At 34.9% G+C, this 27,548-nt stretch overlaps 1 protein-coding gene across 1 annotated transcript in view; it reads right to left on the bottom strand.

The window, feature by feature from the left end:
• LOC139707647 (zinc finger protein 420-like) overlaps positions 1-25,055 on the bottom strand; it is a 38,584-nt gene extending 13,529 nt beyond the window's left edge. Inside the window, 2 exon segments of the mRNA XM_071619072.1 lie at positions 7,968-8,094; positions 24,725-25,055. Of these exon segments, the coding sequence (XP_071475173.1) occupies positions 7,968-8,094; positions 24,725-24,727 (130 nt within the window). The 5' untranslated portion in view covers positions 24,728-25,055.
• Between the last annotated feature and the right edge of the window lie 2,493 nt (positions 25,056-27,548).

Genomic DNA, 27,548 nt, shown 5'->3' with positions numbered 1-27,548 from the left:
CTTCAGCACCACATAAAAATGAAATAAAGATATTGTGTCCACTTAAAACAAAAAGTAAATAAATAATTTTTTAAAAGAAAAACACTGAACTGTTCTACTAGTATACATAAGATAGCTAAACTTAACAAAATGGAGAATAGTATTTGAGATGGAGGAATATAAATAAACCTTGTTTTTATGAGATTTCATTTTTTTTGAGATGTAAAATTTCTAAAGACATATTATATAACAATTTGAACTAAATATATTTGAGATGTTGGAAATAGCAAGATTTATTTGTGGTTTTGATCACAATTAAAATTTCAAACACTATACAAAAGATAAAACATTTTCTTGTCTGCACAAAAAAAAATGCCATTTTTTCCCTAAAAAGCAAGAATTGAAACCTAAGTTATTAAGGATAGCCTTTAATTTGCAATCCTCCTGCATCAGAATTCCAAGTAGATGGAATTAAATGAATTTTTATTATCTATATATTGATGAATTTGTTCTAATGTGTAGCATAAAGCATTTTAAAGGTAGCTTTCAAAATTTTGCAGTTTTGTTCCAATTTTGTTTGCACATTGGTGCAACCACTCTAGAAAGTAGTATAGAGATTCTGCAAAATAAAAAACAAAAACAAAAACAAAAAAACTTGGAATGGAATTTAACCTGGTTATATCACTATGTGATATATATACAAAGGAGTTAAAAATCAGCTATCACATTGACACAGACACACCAATATTTATAGCAACACAATTCAAAATAGCTAAGCTACAGAGCCAACCTAGATGTCCAATGAAAGATGAATAAATGAAGAAACTGTAATATATATATATATATATATATATATATATATATATATATATATATATATATATATATTATACAATGAAATATAAATTGGCCATAAAGAAGAATAATTTTGTGACATTTGCTTGTAAGTGGATGCATCTGGAGACCATCATCTACATTAAAGAGCCAATTTAAAAAAATAAAGATTGAATGTTCTCTGATATGTGCATGCTAACCCATAACAAGGGAGGGTGGGGAGGGGAAAAATAGAAGTTTATTGGATTAGACAAAGAATGAAGAAAGGAAGACAGAGGGCTGGGGATACAGCTCAGTTGGTAGAGTGCTTTTCTTGCATACACAAGGCCCTGAGTTCAATCCCATCCTGCATGCACACACACATACACACACACACACACAAAGTAGGATAGAAATAAAGGAGAATGAATCTGATTACATTCATATATACATATATAAATACAACATGGTGAATTTCAACATTGTGTACATCCACAAGATTGGTTTCCCAATTAGAATAAGATGTATTCCATGCTTGTATAAAGGATCAAATGGTTTTTACTTTTTTGCATAACTAAAAATAACAAATAAAAGGAATTATTGTGGGAGAGGTTTTCAAGATGGCAGAATAGAGAGGTTGCCTTCCTGGCTGCTCTGTGGTGGGAAAACAAAAAAGCATACACACAGTTTTTCCAAGATGGGTTTAAAAAAAAAAGTGAGGAGTGACTTGGAGAGTTGGGGGTTGGATATTTTAAAAAATTAAAAAAAAAAAAAAAAAAATCCCAGGCAACATAGCTGCTGCCACAGCCAGGCTTGAAACACCAGCCAGAGTTGTTCCGCCATGAGCACAATGGAGGGATAAGGGAATTAAAGAAGCCTGTATGGATTCTTGGGAGACCCAAAGCATATCTGGAAACAGCATTTAGATATCAACGACATTGTCCAACAAACCTGAAAGATGTAGTATCCAATATCCTGCTGAGGAAGAGTAGCTACCATCCCTCCAAGAAGCATGCAGAGGACATCATAAGGAAACATTCTGCAGCCACAGCAAAGAGGCTAGCAGCAGACAGAACCAATGCCTAATAAATCCAAGTTTGGCCTGAAATAAAGGCCCAATAAATAAACGCACACTGAATGACATATAGTGTTCTTACATGACCAGGACAAAATCAAACATGGAGAGAGGTAGTCTCTTAACAGACTACTGGTCATGTTCAGCCTCCAGACACCTCCCTCTCCAATCTGGCTCCTTACAATACTAGTGAGAGAGATGCTTCTGGTAAGGAATTTGGAAGAACAAGGGGGAAGAAATTGGAGTCTGAATCCAAGACCAGGAACTGTAGGGTCTCCATGTGAGGTATGGGACTCACAGTTGGCTCCCCAACACAAAAAGGGAATCCAAGTGAAATCCTTGGGGTATAGTCTTTCAGCCTGGACCAATAAGTCTTGGACTCTGGAAGTGTGCTTATTTAAAATCTCCAAAACAATGGGGTTCAGTGAAGAGTCTGGAGCCTACTTCAACCTAAACACTGCCTCCAGGAATTCTGACAATTATATTACCTCTTGCACTCCAGCAATCCAGAGGTTGGAGCATTATGCTCAAGACAACACTCCAGATCACTTCAAAAGGCAGAGATTCTGAAAGAAAAATAATAATAAAAAACAGTAGAAATCCTCAAAGTGAAGAAATCAATAAATCAAATAAAAACTCAATAGAAGAATCAGCAAAAGACTAGACCACTTGGAAGACATAAAATCAGGCAATGAGACAAAATACATAATCTTGTAAATGAAGCTAACTATGCAGAGAAGATGTTAAGAAACCATGACCAGAACATCCAAAACATATGGGATGACATGAAAAGCGGAAGTTTGGAGATTTATTGAAATAAATGAAAGAGCAGAGATCTAAACCAAAAGAATACACAAATTTTTCAATAAAATAATATCAGAAAATTTCCCAACCCTAAAGAATGAAATGGAAGATCATATAGAAGAGGTTTACAGGACACTAAATGCATATAATTAGAATAGGCCCACACCAAGACATTATAATGAAAATGACTTACAGAATAAGGATAGAATTTTAAGGGCTGGGAGAAAAAAATATCAGATTACATATGGAGTGGGGGGAAATTGGGATCTCAGTTGACTTCAAGCCAGACATCAAAGATAAGAGGTCCTAGGATATTAATACCACATTCTTAGGGAAAAAAAAATGGATTTCAATGAAGAATACTATATCCAGAAAAATTAAGCTTCAGATCAGATGATAAAATAAAAAACTTCCATGATAAACAAAAGTTAAAAAAAATTCACAACTCAAAAGCCTGCACTACACAACATTCTCAACAAAATATTCCATGAAGATAAAATGAAAAACAAACCAAAAATCAGCAATGGGAGGAATTATGCTACAGGAGTAATCAATCAAAGGAGAAATTATTTCAACTTAAAAACCAGAAATAAACCCAAGTGGCTGAGAATACATATCATATCTAAATCATAACCTTGAATGTAAGCGGACTAAAGTCATCAATTAAAAGACATACACTGGCAGAATGGATTAAAAATGAAGATCAAACGATATGCTGTCTCCAAGAGATTCCCCTCATAAGCAAAGACATCCACAGAATAAAAGCAAAGGGATGAAAAAGAATATATCACTCACATGGATTTCCTACACAGGCAGGAGTTTCTGTCCTCATAACAGATAAAGTTAACTTCAAGCCAAAATTAATCAGGAGAGACTAAGAAATACATCTCATACTGTATAAACAAATAATACATCGACAAGACATAACACTTGGTAATATTTATGGAGCATCTACACACACCAGACAAACCCTTCTCAATTTCAAGAATCAAATAGACCATAGCATAATAATACTGGGTAATTTTAGCAGAACTCTGTCACCAGAGGACATATCCTCCAAAGAATAATACAAAAAACTAAAAAGTACAATCAACAATTTAGATTTAAAAGAAATATATTGAGTATTTAATTCATTAACAAGTGATTACACTTTCTTCTTAGCAGCACATGGTTGCATCTCTAAAATAGACTGTGTAGATGTTTTTTTCAATTTTTAGATTATCCATTTTATTTATAAGTGGTGCTTAACATTTTAAGCCAGTGCCTCACACATGCTAAACAAGCAATCTACCACTGAACAACAACCCCAACACCAAATAGAAGATATATTAAGCCACAAAAAATTCTATGAAAATTAAAAAAAAAATAGAGAAAATACCCTGCATTCTAACAGATCAAAATGGAAAAAACAATTAGAAATCAATGATAAAGTAAAACAAACAAACAAAACAAAAAACTGAAGCTAATCTAACATTGAACAACCAATGCAACCAATGCATAGCAGAAGAAATCAAGGGCAAAAAACAAGTTGATGACGATGTGGGGAAAAAGGCACACTCATGCATTGCTGGTGGGACTGCAAATTGGTGCAGCCAATACGGAATGCAGTATGGAGACTCCTTGGAAAACTGGAAATAGAACCAACATTTGACCAAGGTTTCCCACTCCTTGGTCTATATCCAAAGGACTTAAAAACAGCATACTACAGGGACACATCCATATCAATGTTTATAGCAGCAAGATTCACAATAGCTAAAGTGTGGAAATAACCTAGTTGTCTCTCGGTTGATGAATGGATAAAGAAAATGTAGTATATATACCAAATAAAATATTACTCAGCAATAAGAGAGAATAAAATCACAGCATTTGCAGATAAATGAATGGAGTTGGAGAATATAATGCTAAGTGAAGTTAGCCAATCCTAAAAAACAAATGCCAAATGTTTGCTCTAATTTAAGGATGCTAATTCATAATGCTGTGGTGGAGAAGAGGATTAGATGAAGTCTAGATAGGGCAAAGAGGAGGGAAGGAAAGGGAGGGGCGTAGGGGTAGGAAAAACAGTGAAATGAGATAGACATCATTACCCTGAGTACATCTATGGAGACATGAATGATGTGACTCTCCTTTGTGTACAACCAGAGATATGAAATTTTGAGCTCTATACGTGTTATAGAATTGTAATGCATTCTGCTGTCATATAATAAATTAAAACAAAAAAATGTTTTGAAAAAATAAATAAAATAGATAAACACAGCCACACTAATTAAGAGAAAGAGAACAAGTCAAATTACTAAAATTTGTGATGGAAAAGGAAATATCATGATGGACACTACTGAAACACAGATGATAATCAGAAACTACTTTAAAAAATTATAATACAATAAAATATAAAATCTTGAAGAGGTCGACAAATTTTTAGAGACATATGACGGAACCAAACTGCATCAGGAGGACACATACAATTTAAACACATCAATTTCAACTAATAAGATAGAAGGTGCTATCAAAAAAAAAAAAAAGCCAAAGACCAACTGGATTATCAGCCAACTTCTACAAACCAAGTGGATTCTAAGCCAAATTCTAGCAGAAATTCAAAGAATTAACACCAACAGTCCTCAAATCATTTCATGAAAACAAGAAAAAAGAGAACCGTCCAAACTCATCTCATGAAGCTCATCCTGATAACAAAAAGCAGACAAAGACACATAAAGGAAAGAAAACTGCAGACCAATATTCTTGATGAACATAGATGAAAAACTTCTCAATAAAATCATGGCAAATCACAAACAAAAACATAATTAAAATAAGTGGAGTTCACTCCAGGGATGCAAGACTCGTTCAACATAAGAAATCAATAAGTATAATACATCACAACAATAAAATTAAAGACGAGAATCGTAATTATCTCAATTGATGCATTAAAAGCATTTCACAAAATATAGCATCAACATATGTTCAAAAAAAAAGCTATGAATAGTAGTTATATACTTCAACATTATAAATGCTACATATGCTATACTCAAGGACAACATCATTCTAAATGGTGAAAAAAAATGAACGAATTCTCTTAAGAACTGGAACAAGACAAGGATGCCCTCTTTCACCACTTTTATTTAACATCATCCTTGAAAACCCTTCCAGAGAACTTAAGACAAAAGAAATAAATTAAATGGAAACTAACAGAAAAATAACTCAAACTATCACTATTTCCTAACAATACATTTCTATTTTCAAAAGACCCAAAAATTATCACTGGAAAATTTAGAACTAATAAATGAATTCAGCAAAGCAGCAGGATACAGAATCAACACCCACAAATCAAACATGTTCTTGTACATCACTGATGAATCACCTGAAATAGAAACTAGAAAAACTCCCACATTCACAAGAACCCTCAAATTAAAAATTTTTTAAAAAAGTGTGTGTGTGTATATATATATATTTGGGAATCAATCTAACAAAAGAGGTGAAAGACCCCTACAATTAAAACTACACAATACTAAAGAAAGAAATTGAAGAAGACCATGAAAGATGGAAAGATCTCCCATTCTTCCATGCTCTTGGAAAGGCAGAATTCACACTGTCAAAATGGCCATACCATTAAAAGCATTATAAAGATTTAACAAAATTCCTACTAAAATACCAATGACAGTCTTCATAGAAACAGAAAAAGCAATCATAAAATTTATTTCGAAAATTAAGAGGCTCAGAATAGCCAAAGCAGCCTTTAGAAAGATAAGTGAAGCAGGAGGCATCACAATACCATAACTTAAATGATATTACATAGATATAGTAAAAAAACAGAATGCTGTTGCACCAAAACAAACATGTAGAAAAATGGTATAGAATAAAAGACACATAAACTCACAGAATTACAATTATCTCATATTAGAAAGAAAGCACTGAAAGCATTCATTGGAGAAAAGATAGCCTCTTCAACAACTGTGCTGCAAAAACTGGAAATCCATATGTAGCAAAATGAGATTAAACCCCTATCTCTCATCCTGCACAAAAATCAACTCAAAAGTGGATCAAAGACTTAGGCAATAGAATTGAGGTCCATCACCTAATAGAAGAAAAAATAGCACCAAATCTTCACCATGTCAGGTTAGGAACTGATTTCCTTAACAAGACTCCTAAACTGCAAGAAGTAAAATCAAGAATCAATAAATAGGATGGCACCAAACTAATAAGCTTCTTTACAGAAAAAAAAAAACAATGAGAACATGAATAGACAGACTACAAATTGGGAGCAATCTTTGCCACGTGTACTTCAGAATGAGCATTATCTTCAGGAAATATAAAGAATCAAACACTTAACACCAAAAGAACAAATAACCCAATCAATAAATGGAACTAAGAAATTTCACAGAAGAATTGCAATTGATCAACAAATATTTGAAAAAATGTTCAACATCTCCAGCAATTAGAGAAATGCAAATCAAAACTACACTTAGACTTCCTCTCACTTGTCAGAATAAAAACTATTAAGAGTACAAGCAACATGAATGTGGAAAAGATGTGGGGAGTAGGACTGCAAATTGGTGCAACCATTCTGGAATGCTGTGTGGAGATTCCTTAAAATAAAACTTGTAATGAAAACACAATTTGACCCAGTTATCCCACTCCTCAGTTTATACTCAAAGAACTTAAAATCGGCATTCTATAGTGATATAGCCACATCAATGTATATAGGAGCTCAATTCACAACAGCTCAATTATGGAACCAACCTAGGTGCTCTTCAACAGATGAATGGATAAAAAAAATGGTACATTTACACAGTGAAATATTACTCAGCCAAAAATAAGAGTGATATATGGCTTTGCTGGTAAAAGGATACAACTGGGAAACATTATGCTAAGTGAAATAAGCCAATCCCAAAGAACCAAAGGCCAAATATTTTCTCTAGAATGCAAATGCTAATTAATTCACATTAAGGGGGTAGCTAGGGAAAAACAAAGGTACTTTAGATTAGATGGAGGAGATTGAAGAAAGAGGAGAGGGTAAAGGTGTAGAAAGGATAGTAGAATGAATCAGTTTTATCCTAGGTGAATATATGATTACATGACTGCTGTAATTCTACATCAGGTACAAACAGAAGGATGAGAAGTTATACTCCATTTATGTATGATTTGTCAAAATGTGTTTTACTCTCATATAAAACTAATTAGAAAAAAATTTAAGTTTAAAAAAGAATAAATAAAACTAGGTTTTAGATGTAAAAAAAATATTCTTCAAGTAAAGAAAATTAAATATTAATACTTATTTAGAAATCCCAAAGAAAGTTATCCTCACCCAGGAAGACCAGGTTTCTATAGTTCTCTAACATCACATCTCTGTATAAATTCTTCTGAGCAGGTTCCAGGCAATCCCATTCCTCTTCAGAGAAATCAATGGTCACATCCCTGAATGTCACTAGTTCCTGAAATTAGATAAATAATAAATAAGGAGACTAATTAATAAATAAGGAAAGTAAAGAACACACTGACCATATGATTATTCATAGTTTTTGTTAATTGACCTATTCAGTTTTATTTCTATTTTATCAACTAGTGCATTACCTTTGGCCTTATGAAAATCTCCACAAATCTGCAATCCTAAACAACAAGCCCAATGAAAACATTCAAGGCCAATTCATACACAAAGCGCTTTCTTTAGATATTGTTTTGTAAAGTCCAATAAACTAGCCAATGAAGGTTCAGGAAGGATTACAATAGACTATATCTATAAAAAATACGACTTTTAAAAAATAAGTAAGCAAAACCAAAATGCCATTAGGTATTAGTTATTTATATGTATATGTGGGTTAAATTTAGCTTCTACCAAAGTGGAAACTATCGTGTCTACACATCCTGGGCTGTGCCTAAATTTTTCATATTATTTGCCTTGATCACAAATAGTACCTTGCCTTTTAAGAATTTATTGGCTTTTTAATAAATTGCAATGGCTGAAGCCAAAATTAAAAGTATATTAGCCATCAGTAAATTCAATGTCTCTCTCTTTTTTTAAATTTTTTACAAAGTGTTAGCCTTTCAGAAAAACATAAGAACACAGGGTAAAATTATTTCTTAGGGGACTTTTTATCCAATTAATCTGAAAATAGTCACTTCAAATTTTAATGCAGTAACAATCATACTGAAAAAAAATGCCTAGGCTTTTAATTAATAAATACCATTTTCAGTGCAAAAGATTTGCGGATGTATTTGTATTTCTTTCAAATTTTTAAAAAATCTCATTTCAGAACCAACACATAAGGTACAAAATAATTTTTATAGAACCTCATTTCCATGATCAACTTCATTCTTGTTTTCTGAAACACTTAAAATATTATCTGAGTATTCTTTTAGTTTAGAATTATAGTTTTTGTTTAGCTTACACACTGAAAATATGAGAAGTGTCTAAAAATATCGACAATTGGTGCACAAAAAGGAGGCAGTATATTAAGTCATTCTTTCACACTATAAATAGAACTAAGGTTAGTAAACACCAAATTTTATGTAGATAAGTAAACTTCTTTCTGAAAGATGACAGATATCAAACTAGTTTTACAACAGTTTAATGAGGGGCTTAGCACATGTATTATAAGCTTGATTTTTTTCTACAAAAACGTTTTGGGGGCTGGGGATGTGGCTCAAGCGGTAGCGGGCTAGCCTGGCATGCGTGCAGCCCAGGTTCGATCCTCAGCACCACATACAAACAAAGATGTTGTGTCCGCCGAAAACTTTAAAAAAAATAAATAAATATTAAAAAATTCTCTCTCTCTCTCTCTTAAAAAAAGGTTCTGGCAGCATTTTGGGGAAATAATAAATTTACTGAGAATATAACAACATATTTCTAAAGGGGGCAAGAATACTGATTATTTTCCTTAGAAGTGAAATACTTGTCATAAAATGTATGACAGTCACTTTGCAGGATTGCGTACATTTTAAAAATACCGATTAATCTGCAGGGAATTCCACATAGGCACATTTAACAAAATTTTCTCCATCTGGTAAGGTTTTCGTATAGGTGACTCCTACCATTTCAATCATTTATTTTTTTTTCCTTTTTGCTTCTTTATTTTCTACTTCCTCTTCTATTCATCCTTCTCTCTTCCCATACTTGCATTTGCTGCTCCCTTTTCTCTCAAAGAAGAATCAGTTAGTTATCTGATAGTCCTCAAGGAGTTTTTTCCCCCTATTTGTTTTGCAGTTTTCTTTACCACTGTTTTGATACCAATGTTGTCAGTATTATAGGCAGTTATACCAACATTGATGACAGAATCCATTGCATGGTGTGTAACCTCTCCTGCATTGTGCTCATATTTGTATCTGACAATTTGTTTCAATAACAATGATATAAGAAACTTTTAGGTAGACCTAAGGGGAACATTCATTGAAGACTGTGAGTTTAAAATATATTATGGGATTTATAAATGTTATTAAAATAACAAGCAGCAATGTCAATCCTTTTTTACCATTTCAAATTTACACATATTACTCTTTTTTCACATATTGATTCATAACAACCAAAATAATCTGATAGTAACAATAGTATTTATCTTTTATGACATTTTCTGAAATGTACACTAAATGGTACAACCTGATATTTACCAAAGTTTATTTGTCCTGTAATTCTGGGGGTGGGGTGGGGAGGATAAACATTAAGTTCAAAATAAATTAAAACAATTTTCAGAGCAAGAGTTATTATAAATAAGAAGAGTCATAGACACATGTTAAGAAGACATAATCAAGTCAATGAAATGATATTTATTTTATGGGCACATACATAAAATTGTAACTTTCTATACATAAAAATGGATAAATTTTCGTGTAAAATAATAAATTTGGTTTTTAAAAAAGTTATAAATCTATGGGGATTGAGCCTTTTTAAAAAGACACTATAGAGATAATCACATTTAAACATAAAAAATAAACAAGAATTACATTTGTGAGTCTTAAACATTCTTCAATTTCCCTTGTTATTTATAATTTGTTTTGAGATCTATTTCATAATTTTCAGACATTTCAATCATATGATTGTTGTTTCCTTAACTGAAAATTCATGGAACTTTTGTGGTTTGTGTCTGGGAACTGGAAGCAAAATAAAAAGAAAGCCTACAGGTTGCAGTCAGCTTCATGACCTCCAATAATAAAGCAAACACCTCTGGTAAACAACAAGCAGAACATTCATTGTCCAAAGAGAAGCACAAGAAAAAAGTTATAAAGAAGAGATTCTGTATCAAATATGATGGTTTCCAAAGGTTATTTAGAAAACTCTTGACAATGTTCTTAATGAAAACAAGAAAATGTTTATCTTTAAAGAGAAAATCTGAGAGGATTTGGGCCAAGCAAATAAGGCTAAATCTGTGCAAGAGCAGATTGGTATGAAGTCTCAATTGACATAGAAGGACATATCACTGCCGTGATACCAGTGGACAAGTCAAAATATAATAAAATGTAAAGCCCAATGTCAGTCTACTCATAAAAATACATTAGTTTTATGCAATTGTTTAGCTTTACACGTCTCTTATGCTCTAAAGTATATGTCAGTAGGCTTTCTTTAGCATTCTACAGAATGAATCTGCCCTAATTACTGCATCCTTTCAGGGCTAGCTAAGTTGTTAGGGACAAAGGATGTGCATTTCTCAAGTACTTAAAGACAATGGAACATCTAAACATAAAGTAAACAAAGCATGTTTCATTTCTTCAGCAATGTTCAGTGAGCCCAAAACATCCCCAACAGAAGTCTAGATTACCAAGATTTTTTATGCTCCTTTTTCAAAAAGAAAACTTTTTCAATCTTGCAGGTCATGCAGTCATGGCATGAATTTACAAAAGTGTAAGAATGGAAGGGAGGCTCTCAATATAGGAGATATATATGGGTATATATATATAATGTAGAGTTAAATTTGACTATTGTGAGAAGCAAAGGAAGTAAAGTAGGTAAATATGCTAAACACAGATGTGAAAGATAGAAAAGGAAGACTGCAAGTTCTAAACATGAAGTACTTTAGGAGGTAAATTTAATGCAGCCCCTGACCTGGGCCACACAACTGGAGACCAAGCATGTCTTCTTCCCTTGTCCTTCCCTAGGCTTCTTTCTCAGGAGTGACTGTCCACAATTCAAACCCACATCTTGAAAATAGGCCTCTAAAGAAACAAAACATGTGGTTCTTCAAAGACTTTATTTGTAGGTTCAAGATTAATTTAACTAGAAGTCATTTAGCTCAGACCTCCCTGATTCCAAATTTTATTCATATAGTTTTAAAGGAGAAAAGACCCCTTTAAATGAGTAAATACATAAAAATATTCGCATTTAGTGAGTTTTGTTTTGTTTTTTATTAGGGGTTGAAACTAGTGTCAATTTACAGATTTACCACCGAAAAATATCCACTGAAATATTATTTATTTTTCATTTATTTGTTTGTTTAAAACAGGGACTCCATAACTAGTCAGGGCTGATTTTATATTTCAAAACATAAACAAACAAAAGCACCCATTTTCCCAGAAAATATATAATTTTGGTGCTATCTCCACAATAACAAATCATTAATATAAATCATATGTGAATAATTCTAGGATTTGCCAAGCCATATCTCACATGATTTAATGTTAGCTTAAAATGTCCAGATAATAATATATATGCCTGACTCTTACAAGGGTTCAAAGAAAAGGAACAGATTATTTAATATATCTGGAATTCACCGATTTAATTACAACACAATTTAAAAGAATCGAGTTTGTTTTTCTTCAGCCAAAATGGAAGAGAGATTTTTTTCTACTTACAGATAAACCATGGAATTTTATCTAAAATAAGCTACCAAATAGAGCACACATGAGAAACCACTAAAAACACTTTTGGGTAGAAGAAGGCCAAATAATATTCTTACATAATGTAAGGGCACGTTATTTTCTAAAACTCAAGTTATATCCAGTTGTTTTGGTTATATCTGTTACATTTGAAGCTACAGAAACAAAATATACTTTACAGTTAGAGAAAAGTTAAACATGAAACAAGTTTTTTTTGTTGTTGTTGTTTTGGTCCCTTGTTTGTTTTTGTCTCTTTGTCTTTGTCTTCCTTTGTATTTCATTTTGTCCTAAGGTGACAAGCCAAGGGAAACAGTACTGAATATAACACACATGCAGGATCCAAGGGTATAGTCAAGAAAATCCTGGCATCTAAGACATTCTCCCATCCCTTTTTTTACTCACTGAAATACATTGTGGAACTTTTATATGCACAACTGTGTGTGGGTTTTGTTGGAACTTTGGGATAATCTTCTTGCATTCACAACTCAGAGAAAATTAAGATAGGAGAATACATTCTATCTGCAGTGAATTGAGGCTAAGGAAAGAATACATACGGAGCAGTTACATAAGTAGATTAATTGAATAATGGGAGATGCTTCTAAGCCACAGGACAACTAATTTTTCCTGTGACTCCACTGCAACCCTCAGGATGTCTTCTAGGAAGATTTTATAAGGAGGCTGATAGTCTATTGACAATCCAAGTGAATGGCCCCTGTGGGTACCAAGGCTATTCAGCAAGCAGTTCTCAAATCCATGACCAGGTACAAAAATAGGACAGTGGATCAGGGCATTCGACTTAGTAAAGTTTCTCTTTCAGGAAGCTTTTCAGTTCCTATGACCTAAACAACTATACAAAGAACTCAAAAAATTAAACAATAAGAAAACAAATAACCCAATCAACAAATGGGCCAAAGACCTGAATAGACACTTCTCAGAGGAGGACATACAATCAATCAACAAGTACATGAAAAAATGCTCACCATCTCTAGCAGTCAGAGAAATGCAAATCAAAACCACCCTAAGATACCATCTCACTCCAGTAAGATTGGCAGCCATTATGAAGTCAAACAACAACAAGTGCTGGAGAGGATGTGGGGAAAAGGGTACTCTTGTACATTGCTGGTGGAACTGCAAACTGGTGCGGCCAATCTGGAAAGCAGTATGGAGATTCCTGGGAAAGCTGGGAATGGAACCACCATTTGACCCAGCTATTGCCCTTCTTGGACTATTTCCTGAAGACCTTAAAAGAGCATACTACAGGGATACTGCTACATCGATGTTCATAGCAGCACAATTCACAATTGCTAGACTGTGGAACCAACCCAGATGCCCTTCAATAGATGAATGGATAAAAATAATGTGGCATTTATACACCATGGAGTATTATGCAGCACTAAAAAATGACAAAATCATAGAATTTGCAGGGAAATGGATGGCACTAGAGCAGATTATGCTTAGTGAAGCTAGCCAATCCCTAAAAAACAAATAACAAATGTCTTCTTTGATATAATGAGAGCAACTAAGAACAGAGCAGGGAGGAAGAGCAGGAAGAAAAGATTAACATTAAACAGATACATGAGGTGGGAGGGAAAGGGAGAGAAAAGGGAAATTGCATGGTAATGGAGGGAGACCCTCATTGTTATACAAAATTACATATAAGAGGTTGTGAGGGGAATGGGAAAATAAACAAGGAGAGAAATGAATTACAGTGGATGGGGTAGAGAGAGAAGATGGGAGGGGAGGGAGGGGGGATAGTAGAGGATAGGAAAGGTAGCAGAATACAACAGTTACTAATAGGGCATTATGTAAAAATGTGGATGTGTAACCGATGTGATTCTGCAATCTGTATTTGGGGTAAAATTGGGAGTTCATAACCAACTTGAATCTAATGTATGAAATATGATATGTCAAGAGCTTTATAATGTTTTGAACAACCAATAAAAAAATAAATTAAAAAAATAAATAAAAATATAACCCTTTTTTAAAAATTGAAAAAAAAAATAAATAAACAACTAAAACTAATAACTTAGAGGTGAAAACATTTATTTTACGTCATAGTTTTAGAGAATGCAGTTTGTGGTAGGCTCATTCCTACCATGGCATAAACATCATGGAAGAAGGACATGGAGAAAAGGTGTTCAGCTTTAGGGAACCAGGCAGTAAAGAAAGACCAAATTACTGAGAGAAGGTAATCAGATTCAGGGCTACACTTGTGACCTACTTCCTCCAACCAGTTCTGTCTTTCCACAAGTCCAGTTAGACTAATATACTGAAGATATAGAGCACTCATGAAACAATGTAAAGTCTATCTTTTAACCTTCCTGCAACTGGGGACCATGATTACAACATGTGTGATTTGGGAGACATCCTAGATAAATGCATAACAGTTGTCAAAGATATTCTGATAAAGTGACCACGCCCAAGAAAGTCAAAAGTGGGAAAGGCAGAATCCAGTGAATGTTCTCTCCTTTCTTACCATTATTCGTGGGGAAATAACAATTAAATCACTATGCCAGTTTCAAATAGTGCAGGGTTTAATTCTCAGAACCACATAAAAATAAATAAATAAAATAAAGGTTTTGTGTCAACTACAACCAAAAAATATAAATGATTATTTAAAATAATATTTTTTAAGAAGAATAAAAACTAAAAATAAGTTTAAAAATTTATTCTGCAACAGATTGGGATACATGTAGAAGATATGAACTAAGAAATTGCAAAATCTTTGTGGGCAAAAAAGGAAAGAAGTTGGTCAAATAATTCACTATAAGTTTTATGCAGTGACATTGTAGATAATTTTCTCCCTGCTTTAAAACAAATCATTATTTTTCTCCCCAAGTACTGTAAGTGTTCAAAGATGCTTAATAAAATTTTTAAATGATTAAAAAAACTCTGTCTGGGGTTGAGGATATAGCTAAGTTGGTAGAGTGCTTTCCTAGCATGTACAATGCTCTGGGTTCAATTCCCAGCACCAAAATAAGTTAAAAAAAAAAAAAAAGTAGATAGATAGACAGACAGATTAAAAACCTCATTACTCCGCTTCACAGTGCCGCAGTCTGGCTGGGCACAAATAACCGAGTCGCCACAAAGCACTTGTACGTTCAAACAGGAAACTTTATTGCCTGAACTCCACCAGCACTCCAGGCACACGCCCTGGGAACTCTCCCCCACTCCCCTGGGCTGTGCGCACACTCACTCTGGGAACCACTGGGAGAACTCAAAGGGAACTCCAAAGTAGGGGGCTACTAAAATAAAAGTCCTGTGCATAATATTATATTATCATGGAAATAAAAAAGACAATATTAACACAGTTTTCTTGTTTTTGAAAAGTTGTGTCAACAAATATTTAACCTGAGCTGAAGGCCAGTTATTTCCCCTTTTGAAAATATGATTAGAGCCATGCACACAACACTTCTGTTTCAGGTTTTCACACTGTAGTGCCCATATGCATCCTCCATATAAACACAAATGACAGAGACCACACTGTTAGGGACAACTTGCACATTCCAGAGTCACCCAAATTTTTTCACCTATTAAATCAATGTGGTTCCATAAACTTTTGTTGATTTGATATAAACTGAAATGTACAAACTGTGTCTTAGGGATCTAGACTGTGATAACCATGGACTGCATATGCTCTCTATGTTCCTTTGTATCAATACATTTTTCTCTTCAGAGCCATATGTAACAGATTGTTTGATCTTTTATCTGCCTAAATGTTGTTGTTTTGTGCTGTAAACAAAAAATATTAAAATTTACCAAAACCTAAAACTGTGAATAAGCAAAACAAAACAAAACAAAATCAAAGCTATGGAAAATTGAAAATTCCATACACCTTTGAGAGGATGCAAAATGGTACAAGTAGTGTGGAAAGCACCTTCATGTATTATAAGCAATAAATATATAAATAATTATAATAAATAATGAATTGCAAAATAAATCAAAATTCACACCAGACATGTACAAAAATAACTCAAAACATAGTTAGAAAATAATTTGTATATGAATATTTATAGTTGAATTATTCAAAATAACCAAAAGTACTGGGCTGGGGCCATAGTTCAGGTGGTAGAGTACTTACTTCACATGCACAAGGACCTGTATTCAATCCCCTAGCACTGTGCACACGCACATGCACACACGCACATGCACACACACACACACACACACACAAAATTGATAATAATAACCAAAGGTGCAAACAACCCAAATATCTAATAGCAGATTCACTGATAACTGTCACTTATAGTGGTGCAACCTAGAATCCCAGGAACTCTAGAGGGTAGAAAGTGGAAATCACAAGTTTGAGCAAGTTTATGGAATCCCTGCCTCAAAATGGGGGAAAAAAAAAAAAAAAAAAAGGTCTGGAAATGTTGGTCAGTACAGTAGTAGAGTGCACCTGGATTTATCCAAAATACTTCAAATGACACAATAAAAACCACAACTGATAACTAAAATTTGGTATGTCCACAAAGAATTTTACTCATCAATACTTTAATTAGAATATGCTAAAATATATAGCAAAAATAGCCTTGAAAGCATTATGTTAAGGGAAATAAATTAGAGGAACTTGCCACATACTGCATAGGTCAAATTATTTTAAATTTTATGACAAAGCAAATGCATTGGAAAAAAAAAAATGTATCTTAGTCATTCCAGGCCATGAGGGAATAAGAAAATGGAAATGGGTGTTGGAAGGCACTGGTTGTTGTATATATCAGGAACTAGATAGTTCTGATGTTTTCCAACACTGTGAATACACTAAATGGTACTGAATTTTACCCTTAAAAAGACTTATAAAAGTAAATTTAATTTTATGCATATTTTACCAGAAAGTAGAAGACATAAGTTTGTACAGGAGGCAGAGAACAGTCAAATCCACTGCCAATAAAAAAGGGCAAACAAGACTACCAAAATTGTTTCCTATTAAAATTCCAGTGACATTCTTCATAGAACAAGAAAAAGCAATCACGAAATTCATTTTGAAAATTAACAGGCCCAGAGTAGTTACAACAATACTTAGCAAAAAGAGTGAAAAAGAAGGCATCACAATACCAGACCTTAACTATACTACATGGCAGTAGTAACAAAAATGACATGGTATTGGCACCAAAATAAGACATGTAGACCAACAGTACAGAATAGAAAACACAGAGAGAAACGCACATAAACACCTTATCTCATACTAGACAAAAGTAGCTATTCAACAAATGGTGATAGGAAAACTGGAAATCCATATGTAGCAAAATGAAATTCTACCTCTATGTCCCACTCTGCACAAAGATCAACTCAAAGTGTATCAAAGACCTAGGCACTAGAACAGAGACCATGCATGCACCTAATAGAAGAAAAACGAGGCTCAAATCTTCACCAGGTCAGCTTAGGAATTGACTTCCTTAACCAGACCCCTAAAGTGCAAAAAGTAAAACCAAGAATCAATAAATGGAATACATTCAAACTAAAAACTGCTTTTCAGCAAAAGAAGCAATAAATAACGTGAAGAGAGAATACAGAACGGGAGAAAATCTTTACCACAGGCATTAATCTCCAGGATATATAAAAAACTCAAAAAACATAACACCAAAAAATAATAATAATAAAAATAATCCAATCAATAAATGGGCTAAGGAACTAAATAGACATTTCATGGAAGAAGAAATACTATCAATCAACATAGAAAAAAAGGCTCAACATCTGTAGCAATTAGAGAAATGCAAATAAAAACTATTCCAAGATCTCCTCTTACTCCAGTCAGAATGGCAATTATGAAGAATACAAGCAATAATAAGTGTTGGTGAGAATGGGGAGAAAAGGGCATACTCACACATTGCAGGTGGGACTGCAAATTGGTCAACCACTATGGAAAGCAGTATGGAGATTTCTCAAAAAAACTTGGAATGGAACCACCATTTGACCTAGCTATCCCACTCCTTGGCTTGCACCCAAAGGACTTTAAATCACCATACTACAGTGAAACAGCCACATCAATGTTTAGAGAAACTCAATTCACAATAGCTAAACTATGGAAACAACCTAGATGCCCCTAAATAGATGAATGGTTAAAAAAAAAAAAAAAAATCAGTGCACATACACACTGGAATATTACTCAGCCTTAAAGAAGAATGAAATTATGGCATTTACAGATAAATGAATGAAGTTGGAGAAATCATATTAAGTGAAATAAGCCAAACCCCCCCAAAAAACAAAAGCCAAATGTTTTCTCTGATAAGCCAATGATGATCCAACAAGGGAGGGGGGGATGATGAATAAATTTTGGATTGTGCAGAGGGGAGTTAGGGGAGGAAAAATGGTGTGGGTATGGGAAGGATGATGGAATTAGACAAACATTATTACCCTATACACATGTATGATTACACTACTTTTGTGACTCTGCACCATGTATAGCCAGAGGAATGAAAACCTGTGCTCCATTTTTGTACAATGTGTCAATTCTAAAATGAATTCTACAGTCATGTATAATTAATAAGAAATTGTGAAGAGACACACAAAAATGCAAGTGATAGTTTCTGAATAAAAATTATTTTTCATAATAAAAAAACATTTACATTATTATGCCATGGCTATATGTATGTATATATATATATATATATATATATATATATATATATATATATAATCATTAGTGAAGTGTTGTTATTTTCTTCTTATGACTCATTTATATTTGTATGAGAAAAACATGTCTGAATAGTCATGAATATTGGATATCTGTCAATTTTCCCTATATACATAACTAAATGTAACTTAAACTATATTTTCATATATTCACATTTATATACATAGTAGCACAATTCACAATGGCCAAATTGTTGAAGCAGTTCAGATGCCCATTAACAGATGAATGCATCAAGAAATCTCTCTCTCTCTCTCTCTTCATCCATCTCTCTCTCTCTCACTCACACACACACACACAGTTTTACACAATCATAAAGAAATTTTAAATATTGGCATTTGCCAGTAAATGGATGGAAATGGAGAATATTATGCTAAGTAAAACAGATTTAAAAAATCAAGGGTAAAATGTTTTATCTCATATGTGTCAGCTAGAGCAAAACTAGGAAAATGTGATTGGATATCATAAATATACAGGGGAGATTAGAGATTGAGAAAAGAAGGGACAGGAATGGAGAAAAATGTGGACAGAATTGAACAAAATGTTATTTGCATATATGAATAGAACACTGTCAATTACATATTTTTGTATATATAAAGTACCAATGAAAAAGAAATAAATGAGAGAAAGAAAGATTAGTAGATTAGACTAAGGAGAATATTAGGAGGAAAGATGGAAGAGAAAAGAAGGTAATGAGGATTAAAAGGGAAAAATCAAATTGAACCATGTATAATTTTGGCAAAATAAACACAATTAATATGTATAACTAAATGTTGTAATTAAAAAAATTCTTTTTTTAATTTGTTGTTGTTATTTTGGAAGTGGTAGGAATTACACTAAGGTTACCTCACAAGCAAGGAAATTTCTATACCACAGAGTCATAAACCCGACACAAATGTATGTTTCTAATCTTTATTTTTGGAAGAACATCGTCACTCTTTCTCGTATTTATTGTTTTAAGCCATTTATTATTATTAAAATAATCTTCTCATATCTTAAGGAATACTCTTAACACATGTTAAGAATTCCATTGTTCAGCCAAAACTTTGTACTATTTTGCATTTATGTCTTGTATAATCGCTTGCATATCTAATCCAAAATCAAACCTTGTTTCTCTAATGATCAATGTCATCAATCTCACCAAATATTCAGTCCTCTGGACTTTACAGTCTCCTCATTCTTGCATTGGCTCCAGCTTAGGGTTGATAATACTCTCATCTACATTAGAACACAGGCCTTCATTTGTATCAACCACACACCTACACAAAACCTTGTGCTGGGATAAACAAACAAAAAATGCTGTCATCTGACATTTCCATATTCATACAGAAGCAATTGTACAAGTCACCTCTATGAGAAATAAGCCACACTGACAAACAATAATAGGAAAACACAACCCTGACAAATAAGTAGAGAACAAAGAAAATATTTGACAACTTATTTTTAGATTGTCCTTACAAATATGCAGATATGTTCATGACAAAATCCAATTTAGATAGCCATCTTTCTGTCTATAATTTTATTACCAACTCCACTTTTTCAAAGTCCAACTCTCATAGGTTTGCCACAGCTTTTATTCCAAGTTCACTACGATCATATGAAACTGATTAAACATGACCAAATTTACCTTTCAATTACAAAATCAGACCTAATTTTTGAGGAAAAAAATATGGCCTGCAGCTAAAGCATACTATATACAAAATTGACTTAACAAGTACTTATAAAATATTTCAGTTTACAGTAGGTGACCACACTTTATTTTAACATGCTCATGGAACTCTCTCCAAAATAGGTCATATTGAAGGCCACAAAGGAAGTCCTAACAGAGAAAAATGTGCAACCAATGCTTTGTATCTTGTCAGGTCATTATTGCCTGAAATCAGTAGCAAGAAAAATTAAAGATACTATACAATCACATGGCAATTGAATACTTTTTTGAGTGTATGTCATAAAATAAATAAGGAGAGAAATTTTTAAAATCTTAGATTCAAACAATAGAAATACTATATACAGAATTTCTGGGATACCATGAAGGAAGTTCTAAAAAAAGAAAATGCAGTTATGAGTTCCTACATAAAATACCAGAAAGACACAAACAAAATAACCTAGTAATACATCTGTTAGTCTTATAAAGACAAAAATCAAATTATTCTCCAACTGAGTATAAGGAAAGAATAAAGATAAGAGATGAAATAGAGAATAAAAAGAGTACAAAGGATTGATGAAGAAACTAGTTGGTTCTTTGAAAAACATTAATGAAATGAATAAACCCTTAGACAAACAAATCATAGGAAAGAGAAATTCATAAAATTAGAGATGAAAGAAGCAATATCACTACAGAGGCCAATGCAATTGAAAGGATTATCAGGGACTATTTAGAAAACTCATATTCTAATACATTGGAAAATCTGGAAGAAATGGTTAAATTTCAAGGCATGCATGACCTACCAAAAGTTAACAAACTGCATATTGATAACATAAAATAACAATAAAATTCAATGCAGCTGGGCACAGTGGCACATGCCTGTAATCCCAGCAGCTAGGGGGGCAGAGGCAGAAGGATCATGAATCCAAAGGCAGCTTCAGCAATTTAGCAAGGCGCTAAGAAACTCAGTGAGACTCTGTCTCTAATAAAATACAAAATAGGGCTAGGGATATGGCTCAGTGGTCGAGTGCCCCTGAGTTCAATCCCCAGTACATCCCCACCCCGCAAAAAAAAAAAAAGTAATGCAAATAAAGCAATAATACCAAGCTTTTCAACACAGAATCTCCTGGACAAGATGACTTCAATACTAACTTTTACCAGAACATTAGGAGGAATCAACACAATGCTCCTCAAGTTACTCCTCGAACTAGAAAAATAAGAAACACTCCCCAATTCATTCTATGAAGCCAGTATCATCATGATTTTAAAAACCAGGCAGGAGACCAGCTGTGTTGCATACCTATAATCCCAAACTGTGTTGCATACCTATAATCCCAAAAATTTGGGAGGCTGAGCCAGGAAGATCACAAGTTCAAAGCCAGCCTCAGTAACTTAGCAAGACCTTGCATTTTAGTTAGCTATTTCACCACTGTGACTAAAAGAACGAGCACATTTATAGAGGATTAAGAGTTTATTTGAGGGCTCACAGTCTTAGAGGTTTTAGTCCATAGAAAGCCAGTTTCATTCCTCAGGGCTCAAAGTGAAGCAGAACATCTTGGTGGAAAGAAAGAGTGTGACAGAGGAAAACAGCTCACATAGTGATGAGAAAACAAAGAGAAAAACTCCACTTACCAGACATAAATATATACCCCAAAGCCCTGACCCCAATGCACTATTACCTCCAGTGACAACTCAGTTAATCCCATGCAAGAATTAATTCACTGATAGGGTTAAGGCTTTCACAATCCAATTAATTCCTCTCTGAACCTTCTTGCATTGTCTCGCATGTGAGCATTTGGGGGACACCTCACATCCAAAACTTAACACTTAATCTCAAAATAAAATTAAAATTACTGGGATTGTATGAGTTGAATGGTACTGGGTTTAATCCCCAGTACTACCAAACAAAAACCAAAGCAAGATAAGAACACTTCTTGAGGGAAGAAAATGACAAACCAATATAACTAATGAACTTAGATGAATACCCCCTCAATGTGATAGCAAACCAAATCATATTTAATAGCACATTACAAAGATCATAGAGCATGATAAACTTGTTTTTATTGCAGGACTGCAACAAGCACAAATCAATATACATATAATACACCACATAAATACAAATATAAAATTCACATGATCATCTCAATAGATGCCAAAAAAAAAAAAAGCCTTTGACAAAATTCAATATCACATCCAGATATATAATCTGAAGAAACTGTGAATAGAAGGAAATTGCTTCAACATCAAAGGCTACATAACAAATCTAATGCCAGCTTTCTACTGAATAGGGAAGAGCTGAATGCAGTGCCTTTAAATGATGAAAAATAGAAAGGACACCCACCCCCACCACTCCTGTACAATAAATACATAAATTTAGCTGAAGCTTTAGGCAAGACGCAAAAATTAAAGGGATACAAATAGGAAAGGAAGAAGTCAAATTATATGTCTACAGATGACATAAGGTTAAACTTAGAAAATCCTAATGTTTCCACCAGAAGATTCCTACTGGTGATAAACAAATGCATCAAAGTTACAGAATAAATAAATCAGTATGAAAATCAATAACTTTTGCCCACAATAATGAATCTGTTGAGAAATAAATCAAAAAAGTTGTTTTATTGCAAATAACTTAAAAATGCTTAGCAGTAAGTCTAACAAAAGAAAGTAAAAATTTCCATGAGAAAAATTACAAAACACTGAAAACATTAAAATCATCTACAGATAAACTAAAGTCATCTACATTAAATAAACTAAATAAACTAAAGCCATCTATAGACTGAAAAAAAGCCATCAGATTACTTAAAGCCACCTACAGATGGGATATAATCTTGATCAAAATAACAATATTATTATTCTCATAACTAGAAGAAAAAAAAACCCTCAGAGTCTTATGGAATAGCAAGCAATTCTGTAAACTGTAAACCCGAAAACCTCAAAACATCTGACTTCAATTTATGCCACAGAGCCATAATAGCAAAAACAGTGTGTTTCTGGATCATAAACAGAGACCATTAAACAAAACAGGAGCTACAGAGACCTAGAAATGTTTCACCATCTAATTAATGATAAAGATCTCCAAATATGCTTTGGAGAGAAGTCCTTACTTGACATCCATGCATATTATGAAACTATACCATTATGTTAATCATCAAGGAATAACAATATAAACAAAATCCACACACGAATCCATTTGCAGGTATGTTAGAATTATATATTTAATAGCGATAGAGAAGTCTAGAGAAATCAAACCATAACAAGGCCAGTCTCAGAAACTTAGCTAGACTCTGTCTCAAATAATTAAAAAAAAAAAGGCGGGTGGTGGGATTGTGGCTCAGCGGTAGAGTGCTCCTCCAGCAAGTGCAAGGCCCTGGGTTCGACCCTCAGCACCACATAAAAATAAACAAACAAAATAAGGGTATTGTTTCCGACTACTTCTAAAAAAATAAATAAATAAATAAAAGTACCAGAAACGTAGCTCAGTGGTTAAAGTATCCCTCCGGTCAATGGTCCAGTAACAAACAAAAGGAAAGTAAAAAAAAAAAAAAAAATGAAGTAAAAATGCAAACGAGCTAGCTCAGGAAGAAGCGAGTTCCCTATATCCTACACCTCCTCTCCCGCGGGAAACCCGCAGGTGGAGACTGGATGAAGATAATCGTGCCCCCAGTCAGCCACCACCATCTGGGAAGACACTGGCTGCAGGCACAAGGCGGCCAGATAGGGTTAGAACCGGGAGCTGAGGGTGCCCTTGGGGGGGAAAGGCTGTTCGCGGTTCTGCCACGGGCACACTCGCCATCTGGAGGGCCAGTGGGACTGAGGGGGGGTACTGGGAAGGCTCAAGCCTGCAGAGCAGAGCGAGATTGCCTGCAGTCGCGTCGGCCGGCTCCCGTTCCCGCCACAGCCACGGTTCCAACAGTCTCTGCTTCCCCTCCCCGTGCCGCCCGCCGCCCGCCTCCCTCTCAGGCTCCGGATGCCACGCCACACTCACCATTTCCTCGTGCTCAGAAGCCAAGCCTACGACCCAGGGATCTTCAGCACCCGCACAGCACCCGCAACCGGGGACTCCAAACGTAACAGACGATCCTGCAGCTGAACAGTAGGAATGGCGGACCAGAAGAAAAGGACCCTGAGAGATCGAGGAAGCCCGCCCTCTTCTCGCTGGCTGCACACAGGATTGGACAGTTGTCAGGAAGTGATTGACAGGGCATCGGAGGGTGCCCCCCCCCCCAGTATGAGCCCAATAAGCCTTCTTTTTGATTGATATGGAATTATGTCCAATCCAGGCATGAATAAGGCCAGAATGGCAGGTTCTTGGTTGCATCGTGGTTTGTTGTTGGGTTTTTTTGTGTGTTTTTTTTTTCTTTTCCGAGGTCTGGGAATTGCACCCCAGAGCCTCCAACCAGCATAACATTTTCATTTAACCTTGCATATAATGTAATTTCCGTTTATGGATTACATATGCCTGTATATTATTCATGGTTGAAAGTGATATAGTGACAATTACTATGAAATTTCATTTAACTTTTCTGCTCTTGTTAGGAGGCAGATTGAACTGGGAAGCAACCTCCTAAAGCGACAACATTCAATGAAAACAGCATGTAAGGCACAAGGGAAATTTAAATATTTCTATTATTCACATTAACAATGTGTTAGACCAGGATGCAAGAAGAGACCACTGACTCCAATTAAAATCAAAGTAAAGCAAGCTTATTATTTTGACCGGCCAGCCTGCTTCTCCCACCCAAAACCGCGGGAAACAAGACAATAGCAGCAGCTTTCCTGCAGCCCAGCTTTATAGCCCAGAAAGTTACACAAAGGGAGGTTACAGATAACAGAACTCTGACAAACATCACACTAATGGTAGTTTACATTTTTTGCTGGCCCCAACATCAGAATTTATGAGGATCATTAGAGCCTCAGAGAGGGTCGTTATCTGGCCAGGGAAGGCCAATATTTATGAGGTGTCACTAAAGTTTCAGAGAGGGCTGCTATCTGGTCAGAGAGCCAGGCAGGGGTGAGTTCAAGGCACAGGCAGGCATTCCAAGCAGGTTCAGAATTTGCAGTAATTTATAGTAAAGGTAAAATTATCTTTTCATGGCTTTGTGGCGAGATGGCTCCCAATTTTAAGAAAAGATCAGGTTGGGTCTATCAAATGGAAAAAGAAACAGCTGAAATTGATTTGAATAACATAACCCAGCATAGTACATTTAGGTGACTAATAAAATACTACTAATAAAGTATGTGTTTTTGAAGCCAGATTTAAAGATCGGTAGTTAGTGTAGTTAGGTAAATCAGGTCTAATATTGAGTAAAATTGAAAATGAAGGCCATGTTGAGAATGGAGCCCAGGAAAGCAGAGCAGCACTTGGGGAAATTGAAATGTTAATGTTCCCAAGGCCCAGAGCCCATTCTAAAAAAAATGTTAATGAAGCAGGTCCCAGCATACTGGGAGGTGCTAATCAAAAGCTGCCCCAGGCCCTTCCTGCCCAGATTACTTCTCTGGCCCATCTGCCCCTCACCTTTTGGGTCTTCCCACCTACATTATATCACTGCAAGATAACAGAACAAAGCCCAGGAACAACACAGGAAAGAAGAAGACCTTATCTATAAAAGAGGGAAGGTCTCCCCCTAACTTGGATTCCACCTCTTGAATCCCCTTCTTCCTCCGCGGAGAAGTCTTTTCTGCTGTCCTTTAATAAATAAAGCTTCTACTTTCCACTCTAAACTTGCCTCCATGTGCTTCTCTGGTGTTATACTTCAGCATTGGGGAAGCAAGAACTCCACACCGGTAAACAGCAGTAACATTTTGAGAACTACACCCTCAAGTGTGAATCTCTCTGTCATATCTCAGTTCACAGTAGGCAAGTTTTCAGAGCTATGGGTCCCCTGATATCAGTGAGTCAAGGGCCTGGTCTCCTAATATTTCTCCTCAGGCCCAAAAAGTAGGAGAACAATGCCCTCCATGGGAACAGGAACTTCCAACCAGGAAGTGTCCAAAAGTAGATTATTCTTTCCCACTTGATTCTTATCACAGGTTCTTTCCCATTGCAGATATCAGATAGCAAACACAAGGAGATGGGGTCTGAAGACCTTGGGGTCACATACACCATGATCTTCCATGGCCTTGACTCTATTGTTTAAATACATTAAATTCAAACTTATCTCACAATTGGGGCTTAGAACTAATGACCAGTGCTGGGAGCCATTAGCCAAGTAGGTATGACAATTTCCTTGCCAGCGTACCCCATGTTGCTGACATGTTGCAGCGACATTGAATGTAGGTGACCTTGCTCAAGGACCAAGGCAGATTAGGGTGTTCCCGGTTTTAAGATAATCGTGTTTAGGGTGTTCCCAGTTTAGGTTCCAGGTTTAAGGTTTAAGATTATTCCTCCTGGGAATAGGGCGTATCCTGCTGCCTGAGTTCCCCTTGAGTTCTCACGGGATTCAGACAGTATATTTGGGAGACAGAAGCCCAGTGGATTTGGATTTGGGCAGAGAACGTGGATTTGGGCAGAGAACGTGGATTTCCCCAGAACGTGATTGTAGACGGCTGGTGTGAGTTCGGGAATAAAGAGTTGCTGTTTGAATCTACAAGCTGTGTGGCGGCTCGTGATTTTGTGCCCAGCCAGACTGTGGCAGACCAGGATGTAATATCTGTTTCCTCCTATGGACAAACTCCCAAAACTAATAAAGAGCTGGGCTGGGACTCAAGATGAACTGTGTCTGATTCTAAAGCCAAAATCCCTCCACCAGATCACAAAATTCTTGCAACATCCCTTATTTTCATCAGACTTGGAAAGTGACAATTATTCA

Source organism: Marmota flaviventris, chromosome 1, assembly GCF_047511675.1.
Source record: "Marmota flaviventris isolate mMarFla1 chromosome 1, mMarFla1.hap1, whole genome shotgun sequence".
Lineage (NCBI taxonomy): Eukaryota > Metazoa > Chordata > Mammalia > Rodentia > Sciuridae > Marmota > Marmota flaviventris.
The sequence above is the reverse complement of the archived record's forward strand: the minus strand, read 5'-3'. Positions and strand labels throughout refer to the sequence as shown.